This window comes from Furipterus horrens, unplaced genomic scaffold (genome assembly GCF_987537825.1).
Source record: "Furipterus horrens unplaced genomic scaffold, mFurHor1.1.pri manual_scaffold_6, whole genome shotgun sequence".
Taxonomy (NCBI): domain Eukaryota; kingdom Metazoa; phylum Chordata; class Mammalia; order Chiroptera; family Furipteridae; genus Furipterus; species Furipterus horrens.
Genome location: NW_028327176.1, coordinates 14,270,267 through 14,285,188, shown reverse-complemented (window position 1 = coordinate 14,285,188; position 14,922 = coordinate 14,270,267). Strand labels below are relative to the sequence as shown.

The 14,922-nt window shown below is 44.2% G+C and overlaps 1 protein-coding gene across 1 annotated transcript in view; it reads right to left on the bottom strand.

The window, feature by feature from the left end:
* The window catches only part of ALK (ALK receptor tyrosine kinase), a 641,155-nt gene that overhangs the window by 303,153 nt on the left and 323,080 nt on the right, over nucleotides 1-14,922 (bottom strand). Inside the window, exon 4 of the mRNA XM_090280984.1 lies at nucleotides 3,215-3,416. Coding sequence (XP_090137110.1) covers nucleotides 3,215-3,416 — 202 coding nt within the window. The remainder of the gene's footprint in view (nucleotides 1-3,214; nucleotides 3,417-14,922) is intronic.

Genomic DNA, 14,922 nt, shown 5'->3' with positions numbered 1-14,922 from the left:
AACTTACATTCAGGACTTTGATCCACAGCATCACATTTTTTTCTGCTGCACTTCTGTAGACTAATTGAGCTTTTCCAGCAACGGGTAAAAATAGTCTGAAGCCAGGCTAGTTAGGTTCAGACCCCCTCCATCCTGTCTAGACACTGAATTTCCTCATCTATAAAATGAAAGATAATAATAGCACCTGCTTCACAAGGTTGTTGAGTGTTAGATAAGAAAATGCATGTAAAGTGCACAGCCATGGCTGGTTAGCTGATGTAGGAAGTGCTTAGTAAGTGTTGGCAATAATTATTATTCAAAGGTAGGGACTGGGCATTACATAGCTTTGTAACCGAGGACTCAGTACAGTGGTCGGCACGTGAGTATAGTGCTCAAGACACTTTCCTGACAACACTGATACTCATCATGCGACAGAGAGCAAGACCCTTCCTTCTCCTGGGCCTCAGTTCCCACACCCGTGAACTGATGAGGTTGGATCAGGTAAATCCCCTGGTTCCTCCCACCTCCAAAATGCTGTTTATTTCAGTGGTTTTCAATAGGGATGATTTTGTACCCCAAGGGACATCTGGCAGTGTCTGGAGACATTTTTTTTTTTTTTTTGGGTCACATCCAGTACTGGCACCTCGTGGGTCGAGGCCTGGGAATCTGAGACCATGCACAGGACAGTGTCCACAAAAAGAATGGTCTGGCCCTACATGTCAATAACGCCAAGATGGAGCTGCCCAGATGCAGCTCTGCACAAACACCCAGAGCTCTCTGGATTGCTGGACAAGTGCCTATGTCCTGCCATTGGCCAAAATGCTCACGGCAGCAGACTCTCTCTGCACAGCAGGGAAGTCTATGGGTTGCCCCTTTGACTGCCACCTTCCAACCTCACCACGTTGATCTTGTTGGAGGTAGGCAGGCTGGCTAGGTCATCTTCAATTTAAATTTAGAATCACTCCTGCTCATCATCAAGCCCTGAGATGGCTCCGGCAGGGCTAGGAGAGAGCATCTCTGCCCGGATGTACAGAGCCTAGCCTGAGGCAAAGCCCCTGTCAATGGAGGGCAGCCCCAGGCAAAGCCATCAAGTTAGTGGCCTTGCCCTCGCAACCCCCACCGATTCTCCAGCTTCATCTCCCACCTTCCAGAGGGCAGAGCAGTTCTGGTGATGGAAGAGTGACTATGGGAAGAATATGCCCTGGCCAGCGGCAGGGGCCTTGAGAAAGGTGGCCATGGCAGCCTCAGAGGAAGTTCACAGCCTGCCTGTGCTGTGTGGCGTGGTTTCCTTATTCTCCCCACATGCAGATGGGGGACTGCCATCACATGTCCCCTGGGCTCACCTGTCTGGAGGGGCCTTTCCTGTTGCCACCCTCCCCCCTCAGAGTTCCTGCTGAGAGGTTATGGGTTCCCTGGAAAGAGCACGGATGGGGAAAGGGGAGACCTGGAGCCCATTTTGGGCCATATAACTTCCTGTTTTGTCTCTCTGACTCCGTTTTCTCATTTGCTAAATGGGAACTGACTTGGTAGTTGGGAGCATAAGAAGATAAAGAGGGGAAAGCTCGCTGCAAGCCCTCCTGGGGGTCACACTGACCACACCATGCAGGGGACCCGGCCCTGCTACTCAGGAAGTGCTGGAGTCACTCTGGCACTCTTCCTCTCACACTCGCACACATTCTCAGCTGATGTTTCAGGGAGATCCCCCCACTCCACCTTCCCTTGTGACATCAGTGAGCTCCCCCACTCCCTGACCAAGCACCTCAACAGATGGATTGCCTGAAGTCCCAGGAGCCCTGAGCAGCACTCTCTGGTCTCTGCCAGGCTTGGTGGGGCAGAAGTCAGAACAAACAGCTCACGAGGCTGGGCAAATGCCTATAGGGTGTCACAGCAGCGGAGGCAGGCCGCCACCAGCCCCATGCATGGATGGGTGGCCTTACCCCCTGGGCTTCTCACAGGAAAGGGAGGCCATGCCGGACAGAGGTTTGGCCCAGAGGACAGCTCATTCAAAACAATGGGCAGCCTGACACCCAACATTCCTGCCTTCTGTTAAAAAGAGCAAGAGGCACTTGGTGGCTGGGGTCTTCCCAGCCAGCACCAGAAGGCATTTCAGAGGCAAAAGGATGGATATGAGTTTATGCCTGGGGACAACATCCTTCCTGAAGCCAAGATTTCATTCTTGCTGGGAATGTTAGCAGCTTGTGGTTTTTTGAAGCACAACTAAATACAGAAGAGTCGGTAACAGGGGAGTGGGGTGGAAACCTTCAAGAAATTACTAAGGAGGTCATATGGCTTTGCTGGAAAAGTAGCAGGCGGAATCTCCCTCCCCCAACCCAGCACACCATGGAGGTTGAGGATGGGTAACATCATCTTTCAGATGGGTCCTCTCTGCAAGGTATTTTCTCAGAGAGAAGCTAAATCTAAGCTTAGCTAAAAATTAGAGGTCTTTCTCCTGAAAACATTCCATAAAGAAGGATGTCTCACCCTTACTGATTATAAAGTAATCAGATCTGGGGCCATTCAGAACTGGAGTCTTACAATGGTATTTACACTTATGGAATGAAGAAAAGGCAGGCACAGAGGTGCCATGGTTCAAGGTGGCTTTCCAATGTCACCGCCTCTGGAGGCACAATGGATCGCTAAGTAAGCAGGTGAGTGTCTTCTAGAAGCAGAATAGTTCACTGACATGAGTATTAGATGTGACTTCAGAACACTGTGTAAGCCTTAAATGTTCTAGAACAAAGGTTGTTCCAAACTCCATTGCACTGATCCCGTTGTGTTCTCCCTGACCAATTCTGCTCTGCAGTCCACACTCCTGCAGGACCTGCTTGGGAGGCTACAATAGTTTGCTCTTTGCCTTCCCGCAAAAATTCTGCTGGTATAATCCACTTTCCAGCATATTAGATTATTTTCATTTTGGCCTTTTAACACTCCCCCTTGGCTGTTTTCTTCTTGGCTTCATCTGGATTTTGGGAAATGAATACTCAATCATTAAACGATCACTCTGCCAACTAGTCCTCTGGCCTCTGGAAGGCCCACCAGCTTGGGTAGCCAGAGAGCCCCACAGAACAGTGCGTGAGACACTATCCAGGGAAAAATAGCAGTTACAGTTCAATCTGGTCCCTACCCACTAAAGGGCAATTGTGAGTTTTAAGTAGGTGCCACAGACTCTGGAAATTTGCAGCCAAAAGCCAAATCGCCTTTGATACGATGAATTTTGGAATGGGAAAAAACTTACCCATGCTTCCCTGGGGTGGGCACCAGGAGGATCTCTCTTCCAGCCTCGTTGTGTGGCAGCAGCTGAGCGACGTACCTCCCAGACGGCTGCAGGTGCCTGTGCACGGAGACGGCCAGCCTGCAGTGCTCGCTGCTGCTCCGCATCCATGGGCTCAGGATGGTGTGCTTGGAGTTGGCCGAGGTGTTGAGGAGGAGGAAGGAGCCTGCTGAGAGACAGGGAAAGTGACTCTGCAGGTGTGCAGGGACCGGGACCCGTGAGCCAGCGTAGCTCTGCGGCAGAAGTTAGAGACCAGAGGCACCAAAGCCCGCAATGCTGGAGGTCTTGGTCACTCCTGGCACGCACCAGCCCTCTTGCCCCTCTCTTAGGCTGTCTTTGAAAGAGAATGGTGACTGAGGAGTTGGGCTTTATAATTAAGCAGACCAAGGTTCTCACATTAGCGCCCCTAATTATTCACTCTATGTCTTTGAGTCTCAGGTTCTTCACCTGTAACATGGGAGCAAGAACATCTATTTCAAAGGATGCTCGCAAGGATTATGTGAGATAAGCGTGGAAAGGGAGGAAGCACCCTATTAAATAACCAGTTATTTGATTTCAACTACCTTCTGAGTTAAAGTAGAGATGACAGCTCGCAGATTCTTTGCTGGCCAATAGGCACAATGAACAAAGTCCCATAGGACACAGGGAAAGACTAGTGTGAACTAGAGTGATCAGAGTCAGAAACTCAACCCAGGTGCTAGGGCGGTCTTATCGATTTACATCCTGGTCTAGGGGGACAGCCTAACAGAGTCACTCCCTCCATAAATGTACCAAAAGTAAAGCCAGGACATCAGTGCCATCTTGTAAATACCAAGGTAGGGTACCTCACACCTCCCAAACCAGGACACTCGGGCATCCCAGGCAACCCTAGAGGTCACAGTTTAAATCAGACCTGACCTGAGTTCCATATCACATTCAAGTCCTTGTAATACACTATTTACAACTGTTGGACAATTCAGGTTCCCAGTAATGTGTGGGTCGGCTTTAGGCTCTCACATAGTTATGGCAGGCTCAAGGTTTTCCTTGAGAGGTGGGTGGCTTGGAAAGAAAGTCCTTTGGGTCACTTACAGCTCCTGCTCCTTTGTTTACTAGCTGAGTGATCTTGGTCAAAGCATTGACTTTCGCAAGATTCAGTTTTCTGTTTATAAAATAGGGTGAGAAGGGTTGGCTGAATTTAGTAATCTCTTAAGATTCATTTCTGCTCGAAGTCCGTGAGTGATGTGAATTTGCAACTGGTCTTCACAAAGGAAGCCCTGCAAATACACCCTGGTGCCGTGCCTGGCCGTCTCCAGAGGGACAAGCTAACCCTGATTCCGGTAGCACTGGCCAAGTGACTTGCCAGAAACTCATATTCATGGGATTACTGTCAGCATAAAAGCTCAGGATTCCTTCCGACACTTTAAATTTATTTGCCACGCTTCTGCATTAAAGTTTGAGACCATTAGGTGCTGCTTCTCTTGCAGTGGAAGCTGTTCCAACAAGATCCCTAACACTTCCAGTGGGAACCAGCTAATGAGTGCTCAGCCTTTTACCACCTCCCTCAACCTCTACACCTCAGATTAGTCTCCTCTTCCAAATAAAATAACCTCATTTACCAAGTAGGCAAGTGAACTAGCAGCCTGCACTAGAGAATGATGCAGATTAAAAAAAAAATTGGGGGGTGGAATTCCTATGAGAAGCAAAGCAGTTTGCAAGGAGAAGCTATTGCATTGAGATTGGAGATTTGCGATATTCTGGAAGTAGGTAAACGTGACTTCTGGTTAAAATCAGGATGAGGTCAGCACTAGACTGTTTCTGAGCTGGATGGGGGGGACATGGGTCAGTACTGGAAACTGATTGCTCTGTAATTGTTAGGAAGTTTTAGCATGGCATATGGGCCTTTGAAAAGTTTTCCAATCCTCAGAAAATAATCTATATTTTTACTGTGCTTGACAATGGGGGAGACATTCTTGTCATGGGCACAGAGGTAAAATGAGAGGATTAGAATCAAAGCCTCTGAATTAAAAAGGACTTACTGATCATGTAATATAACAGCCTTGTTTTTCTACGAAAGCAGACGGGATGGCAATCTGAATGGAAAAATGACTCGTTCAATGTCTTAAATTAAAAGTCCAGACCAGAGCCCAGGTTTCTGGACTCCTAACCAGTGCCGTTTTCCTTCTTTCCCATTGTCCCACTGTATCCTTTAGCTTAAAATAAGATCAGGGTGTTCTGTGGCCAAGGTGTGTAGTTCAGGAATCAGAGGGATGGGAGAGGAGAAATACAGGCACATGGGTACTGAACCAAACCCATCTGTTCACTGGCTTCCTTGCTCCTTTCTGCCCTCAAATTTCATTTATTGCATACCTACTCTGAGCAAATGTGCAAGCACTGGCTCTGCCCTGGGGACACAGATATGAACTAGACACAGTTGTGGCCTTCAGGGAACTTCTGGTCCAGGAGGAGTGATGAGATGTCTGCAGTAACTACAGTCAAAAGGAGAAGTGCTAAAGCCACAAGACACGCACAGGCAAAGCGCGTTGGGGGCCTCTGTGAAGGAGACATTAAGTTCCATTGGGAAGATTCATAAAGAAGATGACTTCTGAGCAAGGTCTTAATGGGCAAGAAGAGCAAAGGTCCTGGCAGGATCCACTGTGCAGGACCTGAGAGGCATAAATGTAGGAAGTGTGTCATGGCGTTTGGCTGCAGAATGGGGTACATGAAGGGCAGCCTGGGGAATAAGAAAGGCTAGGGTGGTGGGGGTGGGGCCGGACCATAAAGAATACTTAATTCCTGGCTGAAGATATTAATCTTTATTTTGTGGATAATAGGGAGTCAGAAAAGGGTTTTGAGCAGGACAGTGACATCATCCGAGTGGTGCTTCAGGAAGAATAATCTGGTACAGTGGGAGGAAGGGGGGATCAGTGCGGACCCAGCTTCATCCTACCCCAGCAGCCCACGCTTGGCAAGGATGCGACTAAATGTGAGCATGAAGTGTTTGGTATGTTACAGTTTTAAGCAAAGGCACTGTTGGGGACACTCTGGGACTGACTAGGGTTTCCAGTACTGTACTAGGTTAGAGTGGATCTGTCCAGAGTAGGTGAGAATTCTGGAAACACCTATGGGACTTCATCTTGCTCCAGACACTTTGGGGGCCTGGTCTGGGGTTAGGATAAAGCCACACACATCACACATCAGGTGCCCTGGGTCTGAGACTTTACTCTGATGTATTCAAATCGATGGCAAGTCTAATTGAAACCAATTTTGGAGCCTCTGAAGGGAAGAATGTGGGTAAATAAAGGAGATATTCCCCCTCTCAGAAAGATTACATGCATGTGTACATGTGTACACAGACACATGCAGATACACACACATTCCTGGGAGATTCAAGTTCCCAGCAGGAGAGAATGAAACTGAAGATGCTGGGCCTTGGGGTCTTCCTGCACCACTGTTCCTCCCTCGTGGGTGTGGAAACATGCGGATACTGTCCTCGTGATTCAGTACCTCAATAATGGACTCTTTCAGAGCTGACTGGAAGATAGATGATTTTTCCCCTTCTAATATATGAGATGATGTTTATATGAATTTTATTTTGTGCAACTGGACTATCAATAACAGATTGAATTTAAAGTATTTTCAATGAAACTCCATAGTTAAGAGCTATCTCTTCATCAGCAGTTTTCCTCTACCACAAAAAAACAAACAAATGAAAAAGAAAGAAAAGAATATATTTCATAATCTCCTTGGGATATTGTCAGTATAAATCTTTTAAAGTCAGTGAGAATTCATCTCTCCTCTCCCTCTTTTCTGTTTCCTGTTTGTTTTGCTCAGAATAGCTTGGGGCTATGTGAAAGCTCCTAGGGTCCCTTCTAATTAAGAAGGATGGCCCGGCCGCTCACAGACCTTCCCCCATTGTGGGCCAAAGGGGAATGGAGAGGCAGATCAAAAGCTTTGCTTCCACAGTGGTAGGACTGGATTGTGTTCTCCTTATTATTGGATTGTGTTGATGTGCCCACTGATGACATATGAAATGGTTGTTATTTTTACCTTTGGTCACCAGTACAAGGATGTGCCGCTCTCCTCTCAGCCAGCAGGACTCAAACTACAAGCTAGAAACCAAGGGCCATGAACCTTGAGGTCAGAGAGACTCTTTCATGTCCAGGCTCTGTCTCTATCCAACTCTGGGCTTTAGACAAATTATTTAAACTCTTTAAACCTTAGTTTGCTCAAATTCAATATGAGTATAGTTTACCTGATATGGCTGTTGTGGAGATTAAATTAAATAAGATGCATAAAATGGCCAGTATAGTTCCTGGCCCTTAGTAGGGATGTGATCAATGGTGATTTCCTGCTTCAAGGGGTGTCTTAATCCAGAGGTCCTTTTATCTGTCACTACACCTGATATCAGAAGGACCTAATTTGCGCCCTAGCTCTGCCACTATTAAGTTTCCTTGGTTTGTGAGGTGAAAGGCCTGGACAGAGCCTCTCTGGCCCCCAGGGCTCCAAACTGCCAGTAATTCTATTTGTCTGCCTAGAACATTATTCATCTAAAGGATCCCTGTCAAGTCTCCAAGCCCCCAGGTCCTAAAGACTTCTCCTAATTCATCTCTCTGGGGGTTCTACACCAAGAGTTTCAATCAGTTGCCCAAATACTCTGTGAACTGTGATTCCCTGCCATTTATACAAACACATCAGGGGCTCCTGCCCTCACATCATTTGTTTCTGTAGATACTTCCGTAATAAAGCTGGGACCAGTGCTAAATGTCTGGTATAAAATGATGCTTGACACAAGGTAGGTATTCAATGACTTTCAAAAATCAAAGTAATATATATGCATGGCAAGAAATAAAATTGTTCAGAATAACTAATAATAGTAATTTTTAAAAACTACCCCCAAATCTTGCTCCTCTCACCAAGTCTTAAAAATTTACAAGAGTGGTGCTGGGGGATGAGGGGCGGGGAGGAGAGGGTGGAGAGAGGCAGGAGAAGTTATAGGGAAGATAATTTGTAATGGGAAAAATACAATGAAAATGAACTATTAAAAAAGAAATAAAGATTTCTAATTTCTTTTGCCTCATGACTAAATATTTTGATCATAGTGTTACGTGTGGCAACGGCTTCAGGTTCCTTCCTCTGGTGGGACAGTAAGAAAAATGACGCTATCGCCCTTCTACTGCTTGATTTTTAAAATCCCTTCTTACTGTTTTATTCCTTACCTTTTTAATTTTACATGGCAAATTTATTACTCCTTCCATCAGCTTTAGACAGTATCACGTCACTCTCCTCACTAGAAGAGGAAGTTATTAGTCTTTCTGCCCTTGTCTGCACTTTTCCTCTTCCACATCCACCTCCCGGGCTGTGCTTTTCCTTCCCATTGTCAAGGTTGTAAAAGAATGATTAAGCTTTGTGTTTTGTTTGCAGGTTGATTCTAAACATTGAACATCAATAAGCAGAACTTTTATACTGATGACTGTATATTTTTGCACTGCAGCAAACAAGGATGGTATTTATAATCTTCTCTATAGGTCCAATAATATATCCCACTCTGTGGAGAATGCTCCCAGCATCAAGATCAAATAAATATTCTCTCTCTCTCTCTCCCCCGCTTTCTCTTTCTCACATACACACGCACACAGACACACGGACACACACAGCTACTTGTCAAAATTGTGGCACATTTTAATTGGCCTTATATTTGACTCAGGACTACCCTGTTCAGTTTGTTTTTCTAGAATTTTCTAATTGCTTTTCTCTATTTTCTAGCTTCTTTCTTTCTTCTCCTTTATTTTCTATTTACCTTTTTTACCATATCACTAACACTTCTACATATTGCTTGAAAATCTTTCCCTTCTTGAAGTAATTGACTTTCTGTTTTAATTTGCAGCTCTTGCTTTCTGGGCCTCCAGCATAGTTACATTATTCTGGAATTTCTTTTCACTGGGACACTTCTATTAGTGCCACCAGCCTCAGGTAACTTCCTCCAGGGGAAACTTCTTTTTGAATATCTCAAATATTTTTATTTTGTCTTCATACCTGGTTGATAGCTTCGCTAGCCATGGTTTCTAGATTAGAATTATGCTTCAAAAATTTGAATGCCTAGTTTCACTGTTATTTAGCATCGGTGCCTGAGGAGAAGTCTGAGGGTGTTTTTACTGTTAGTTTCTTTGTAGCCAATCTGTTTTTTCCCCTTTGGAAGCTTTCAGGATCTCTCTTTAACACTGAGATGCTGAAATTTCGATATACTGTGTGTAGGTATGGATCTCTATAGAGATTCTTCTGTGGCATTTGATGGACTCTTTTAATCAGGAAATACATGTCTCTTTCATCTCTGATAACTTTGTTTTATTATTTATCTGATATTTTCATTCCCCACCCTTCTTCTCAGTCTCGAATCTTTCTGAAGAGCTTTATCATTTATGTAACTTTTTACCTAATTATCTTTATCAATTTTTTATGTTGATATTTCTTTTTCATGTTTCTGGGTTATTTATATTGTTAGGAAAAAAAAGACAACAGGCCCAAAATGGAGTCACTTGTGCTAAGCCCACATCACCAAACTGAGACTTAATTCCTAATTTAATTACAGTTTTAGCCTCTCCCAGAAGTGGAATCTCAAAACTAGTCAAGCTGGAATTTTCTGGTCAGCACTAATGAAGTCAACAGTCTGATAGACCCTGCTGTCTCCTAAAGGAAGGAGACTTTGCCACAACCAATCCGTTTTTTTGCTAGTATAACTTCCTTGTCCTGCTCCCTTCTGAATATGTCTTTCATTTTGTACAGCTTCTTGGAGGTCCTCTCTGTTTGCTAGAGGAGATGCTGCCCAGTCGTAAATCATTAAATAAAGCCAGTAAGATTAAATTTTTCTCAGTTGAATTTTGTTTTTTAACCATATGTGGTTTGATCCTGGAGAGACTAGCAATGCTGGTAGAACTTCTATGTACATAGATTACACCTATTCTCTATGTCAGAATGGGCCTGATGGCAAAGGTCAGGGATAGGCCACTTTCCAGGGGGCTGCTCTCCAATACTAGCACGATGGATATGTCACTCTGGGAATGAACACTCTGTTCCCATGAGTAGCCCTCATTCTTTCCGTTCACTTAAATTTTTACAAAAGCTCTCTCTTTTTCTTTCCCTTATGGTTAAGCATCCTGCTGCCTTTTAGTTCGGAAAAAAAAAAAAAAAAAAAGGGTTGAAAAGGGGCTGGAGACCATATGGGTTAATAACACCACAGAGGAATTTCTTCCTCCTTAGTCTCTTCCTTCCTTCTGGAGGAGACTTACCAGACCTCCTGTGATATCTCCCAGCAGATGGGCCCCCTCCTCTATTCTAACCCCCTTTTGGATCTTCTTAGCTATGGTGGACTATAGTTGCTCCATCAATAGCTTCCATATCCTCTTTGTGCCTGGAAATCACTCACAGCTCTATTCCTGTTCTGTTTGCTATTCAGAATTTATTCCTCCACTAAATCCTTTATTATCTCTTCAGTGGGATTGCGGGAAAGGAGACAAAATGTGTGCTCAATCCACCATTCAGAACCAGAAGGCTCTTAATCATTCTTTGAGTGAGAATCTGAATAAACAAATACATGAATGGACAGATTTCTATCTCAATAAATCACACATGATTGTGGCACTATTGGCTAATTGTCCATACTGCAATTAAACTGTTAGATCATTACCATAAAGCTATCACTTATTCAAGTGATCATGGTGCTATTCATATCAGGTGGCACCTAAGGAATAGCAGAAGTTTAATGGGCTGGAATATGGACAGAAGGAGAGCAATGTGATGCGCACAGGTCTCTGCCACTAGATGCAGTGTCGGGGAACAATAATCCCTAGAACACGGGCCCCACAAGGTGTTAATGGGTATATGGGAAAGCTCTGGGACCAAGCAAGCCTGAGGGTTACCAGGTTAAACCCAAGTAAACATGCTCTTTTACTGCAGGACTTCTTAAGACCTTACTATGCCAATAAGAGTTGTGACTCTTCAAGAGTGGAATATAAAATGAAGATTTCCCAAACTCCTTTAAGCACAGAACTCTTTTGCCATTATGTATAATGTACCATGTAATATGCTTCGGAAAGCCTCTTCTCATCTATTTCTGCTCTAGAGACCATTTGCAGGAAGTAAGATAGGAAAAAAATATGGGGGAAAAACATGTATTCTACAGGGGGAATAATATAGCCCAATGTATATCTACATATTATATCATCTCTTAAATCCTATGCCTTCTCTGTTTGTCTCACTTTCAAACTGTCCTCTCATCAGGAACTAAGCTCCTTATGGCAGAATAATGTGTTCGGAAAGGCTCCTCTGAGTTACCGCATTTCTACCTGCAGCAACTTAAAATGCTACAGCCCATATCTGACTGACGAAATGTCGGAGCTAGAGATAAACATGGCGGTCACACAGCTCAGCCCCTTGCTGCACTGCGAGGAAAACCAAGGAGCACAGAGTTAAGGCCTTGCCTAAGTTCATACTGCATATTAGTGGTGGATCTGGGATTAGAAGCAAGGTTTCTGCTCCCTGTTCAGGGGAAAGTCCGGTCTCTGTCTGCCCATGATAGAAATCTACAATGTTTCCAGTCAAACGTCCTATGGTTTTGGTCCCCAGTTGCACCCAGATCGCTCTCCTTCTTCTTCATTCTCACAGCTCTGAGGAACGGGCCCAGTAGGTCTCTTGCCCACCCATCTGACTGTCTCCAGAGGTCACAGACTAAGGCCTGGGCAGGTGGGACCCAGACAGACTAGCTGTCCCTTGAAAATCACTCATGAGGTCTCAGTATGGTCACCAAGGGCTAGGCAGTATTTGAGGGTCTTTTCTGGTCATGTGGTCTTATGAAGTGGCCACACCAAATTGGGGTCACTGAAAGGGTGCCCTTATTGTTTATTTTACAAGTTCTAATTCTACTATCTATGTAGCCTCAACTCAGGCGTGAAGAGTTGAGAGCAGAATTTTGGAACTTAGAGGAATAGGCGGAATCTCCTAACTCAGGTCTCCAGAACTTCGAAGACCTAGAGCTTTAGGTGAGCATTTAATGCAACCTTTTTACCCTGCAGGTGAGGACATTCAGCCCAATGAGGTGAAAAGATATGCTTGGGTAGCTGAGCTATGTTAGGACCTGGTGGTCTGGTCCCAGTCCTGTGCTGTTCTCTGTCCGCCTCGCTCTGCCATGAATGTCAAACATTTGGAATTAGCTTGGCTACCCTCTACCACAAGGACTTCCATTGACTGCTTTTCTGCACCCTCATTGGGAAACATTTTGAAGAGAAATGGTATCAGAGTTCGAGATCAAATGATTAAAAAAACCGAATGTGTTCATTAAGGAAGGAAAGGGAGGTAGAGGGAGTTGATTTTTCTTGACAGTATTATTAATCTTAACATAATGAGTTCAGTTGTAGCCTAAAGTAGGAGTATATTTGCATGTTTGGTGGCATTCTGTAAATTACCTCTGAGAAGCAAAAGTTCCCTAGAAATAGTAAAATATATATATGCTTGTGTGTGTACATAGTAAATACATGTATATTTGTGCATTTGCATGTATGTGTGTGTATAGCTATATCTATTACATATATATACATATGTATATTTATGGATGACCCTTGAACAACATGGGTTTGAATTACACAGGTCCACTTATGCAGGGAGTTTTTTTCGGTCGACCACAGTTCAGTAGAGCTGTGCAGTTCAAATCCTCCTCGCTCTAGGGTTCACTCTGTGGCTGGGAATTCACACATACACAGAGCCCACTGCAGTCATACTGCGTGGGAAGTTGGTGTCCCTAACTCCCACGTTCGGTTCACAGGTCCACCGTATACATATGTATACAGGATCTCTGACCCTGTTAAAAAGAATAAACCTTTTTAACAGGAGACACATAGGTTTTGGTTTTGGTTTGTGTGTGTGTGTTTAACCAACAGATTTTATTTAGGAAAAAAGGAAAGAGCCAATAATCTCTATACTGCACATGTGTCCTGAGGTGTCAGCAAAAGAAAAAGAAAAAAAGAAAATAAAAAGCAAAGCAAATAAATAGAAGGAAACAGGAGCTAAAGTACTGAGAAACCTTTTTTTTCCCCCCTAAGAGCTCATTTTGGTAATCCTGAAGGAAAATGGAAAAGCGCTTGATCTGACAAGAGGGAGAAAGGAGAAGCCAAATGAAAACTAAACAACTTATGTAATTCGATGAGAGCCCGGAGGGGGGCGATAACAGTGTCTGCATTGGGGGTCGGGGAGGGAAGGCAGTTAGGGGACCACAGTGCCTTTGGTGTCACAAAACCCACTTTGGAGAGAAAGAAGCACGAAATCGAGTTTTCCCTTTCCCACAGAGGTCCTTAGGCCTGGACTCAGATTGCTCAATTTTCTCTTTAAGTCTCAGATGCCAGGCTATAAAAACCTTTCATGTTATTTTTAAAATTTTGCTAAGTGGTAACAGATTTTATTTTATTTTTTGGTGAATTAAAAAAAATTTTTTTTTAATTAAAAGTTTTAAAAAGCAATTTTTAAATAAAGGCAAAGCCAATAAATAGAAGGAAACAGTGACAACTTATTCCTTGTGGGAGTCTCACAGGATCCCAGCCTTGGAAATAATAAGCTCCGACATTGCATGTACCCTGGCTCTCAGACCGCTGAAGAAAGAGAACAAAATGTGGACAAACGGGGACAGCAGAGCCCTGCAGCTGAAGAGCAAGGGAAGGCCACAGGGACGGCTGAATGGAGCACCAGCACACCATCCCTGAGACTCTTCGTTTTTCAGAACAAGAAACTCACCCGCAGGAAGGTGAGGTCTGTGTCTGAGGCAGGCGGGGCAGGGCAGCAGGGCTAGGCTGAGCTCCCAAAGGTGCGGGGAAAATCTGGACTTCTTCTAATGGCTCTTCCCACTTCTCAGTTTCCCCCCTCACATATATTCTGCACAGAGCAGCTACAGGCCTCTTCTTCATTATAATTTAGTCAGTCATTCCCTTGTTTTAAACTCTTCAATGGCTTCCCACTGACCCTAGCTTACAATGTAAATTCCTTAATATAATTTATAAGGAAGACCAGAAGGGAACTGGCCTCCAGCGGACACCATAGGCTGGCTCACTCAACTTTATGACTGACTTCCTTCTCTCTTGCCTTTCTCTTTTATTGAAACTGGAAGTTAAAAAATAATTTGTTCAATGGGCCTTTCTTATAGAGAGGAGTGGCCATGTAACAGTTCTGGCCAATGACATCTAAGCAGAATTGTGCTCATAGGGTTGCCAGAGTTACCAAATAAAACACAGGACACTCAGTTACATGTAAATTTCAGATGAATAATTTTTTTTTAGTACAAACAATACTAAAAACTCTATTTGTTGTTTTTCTGAAACTCACATTTAACTGGATATCCTATGTTCTATCTGAAGAATTTGGGGAAATCTTCCCCTCTCTGCTTCTTTCTTCTTCTTGCCTAGAGCAGGAGCATAATGCCTGGAGATGAGGCAGCTGTCTTGCAACCATGAAGTGACCAGCACGAGTGTGTAAAATAGAGAGGTAACGAGAGTTGAGTCACTAATGGTGTCATTGGACATCTGCACCATTGCCTGTCTCTGGTCTTCTTACATGAACAATAAAACAAAATACCCAAGATCTTGACTTGACGAAGCCATTGCAACAAGGACTTTGTTGTTCTGCAGCTGACGCTCTGTGATCAGGGATCTTGTCTGTCT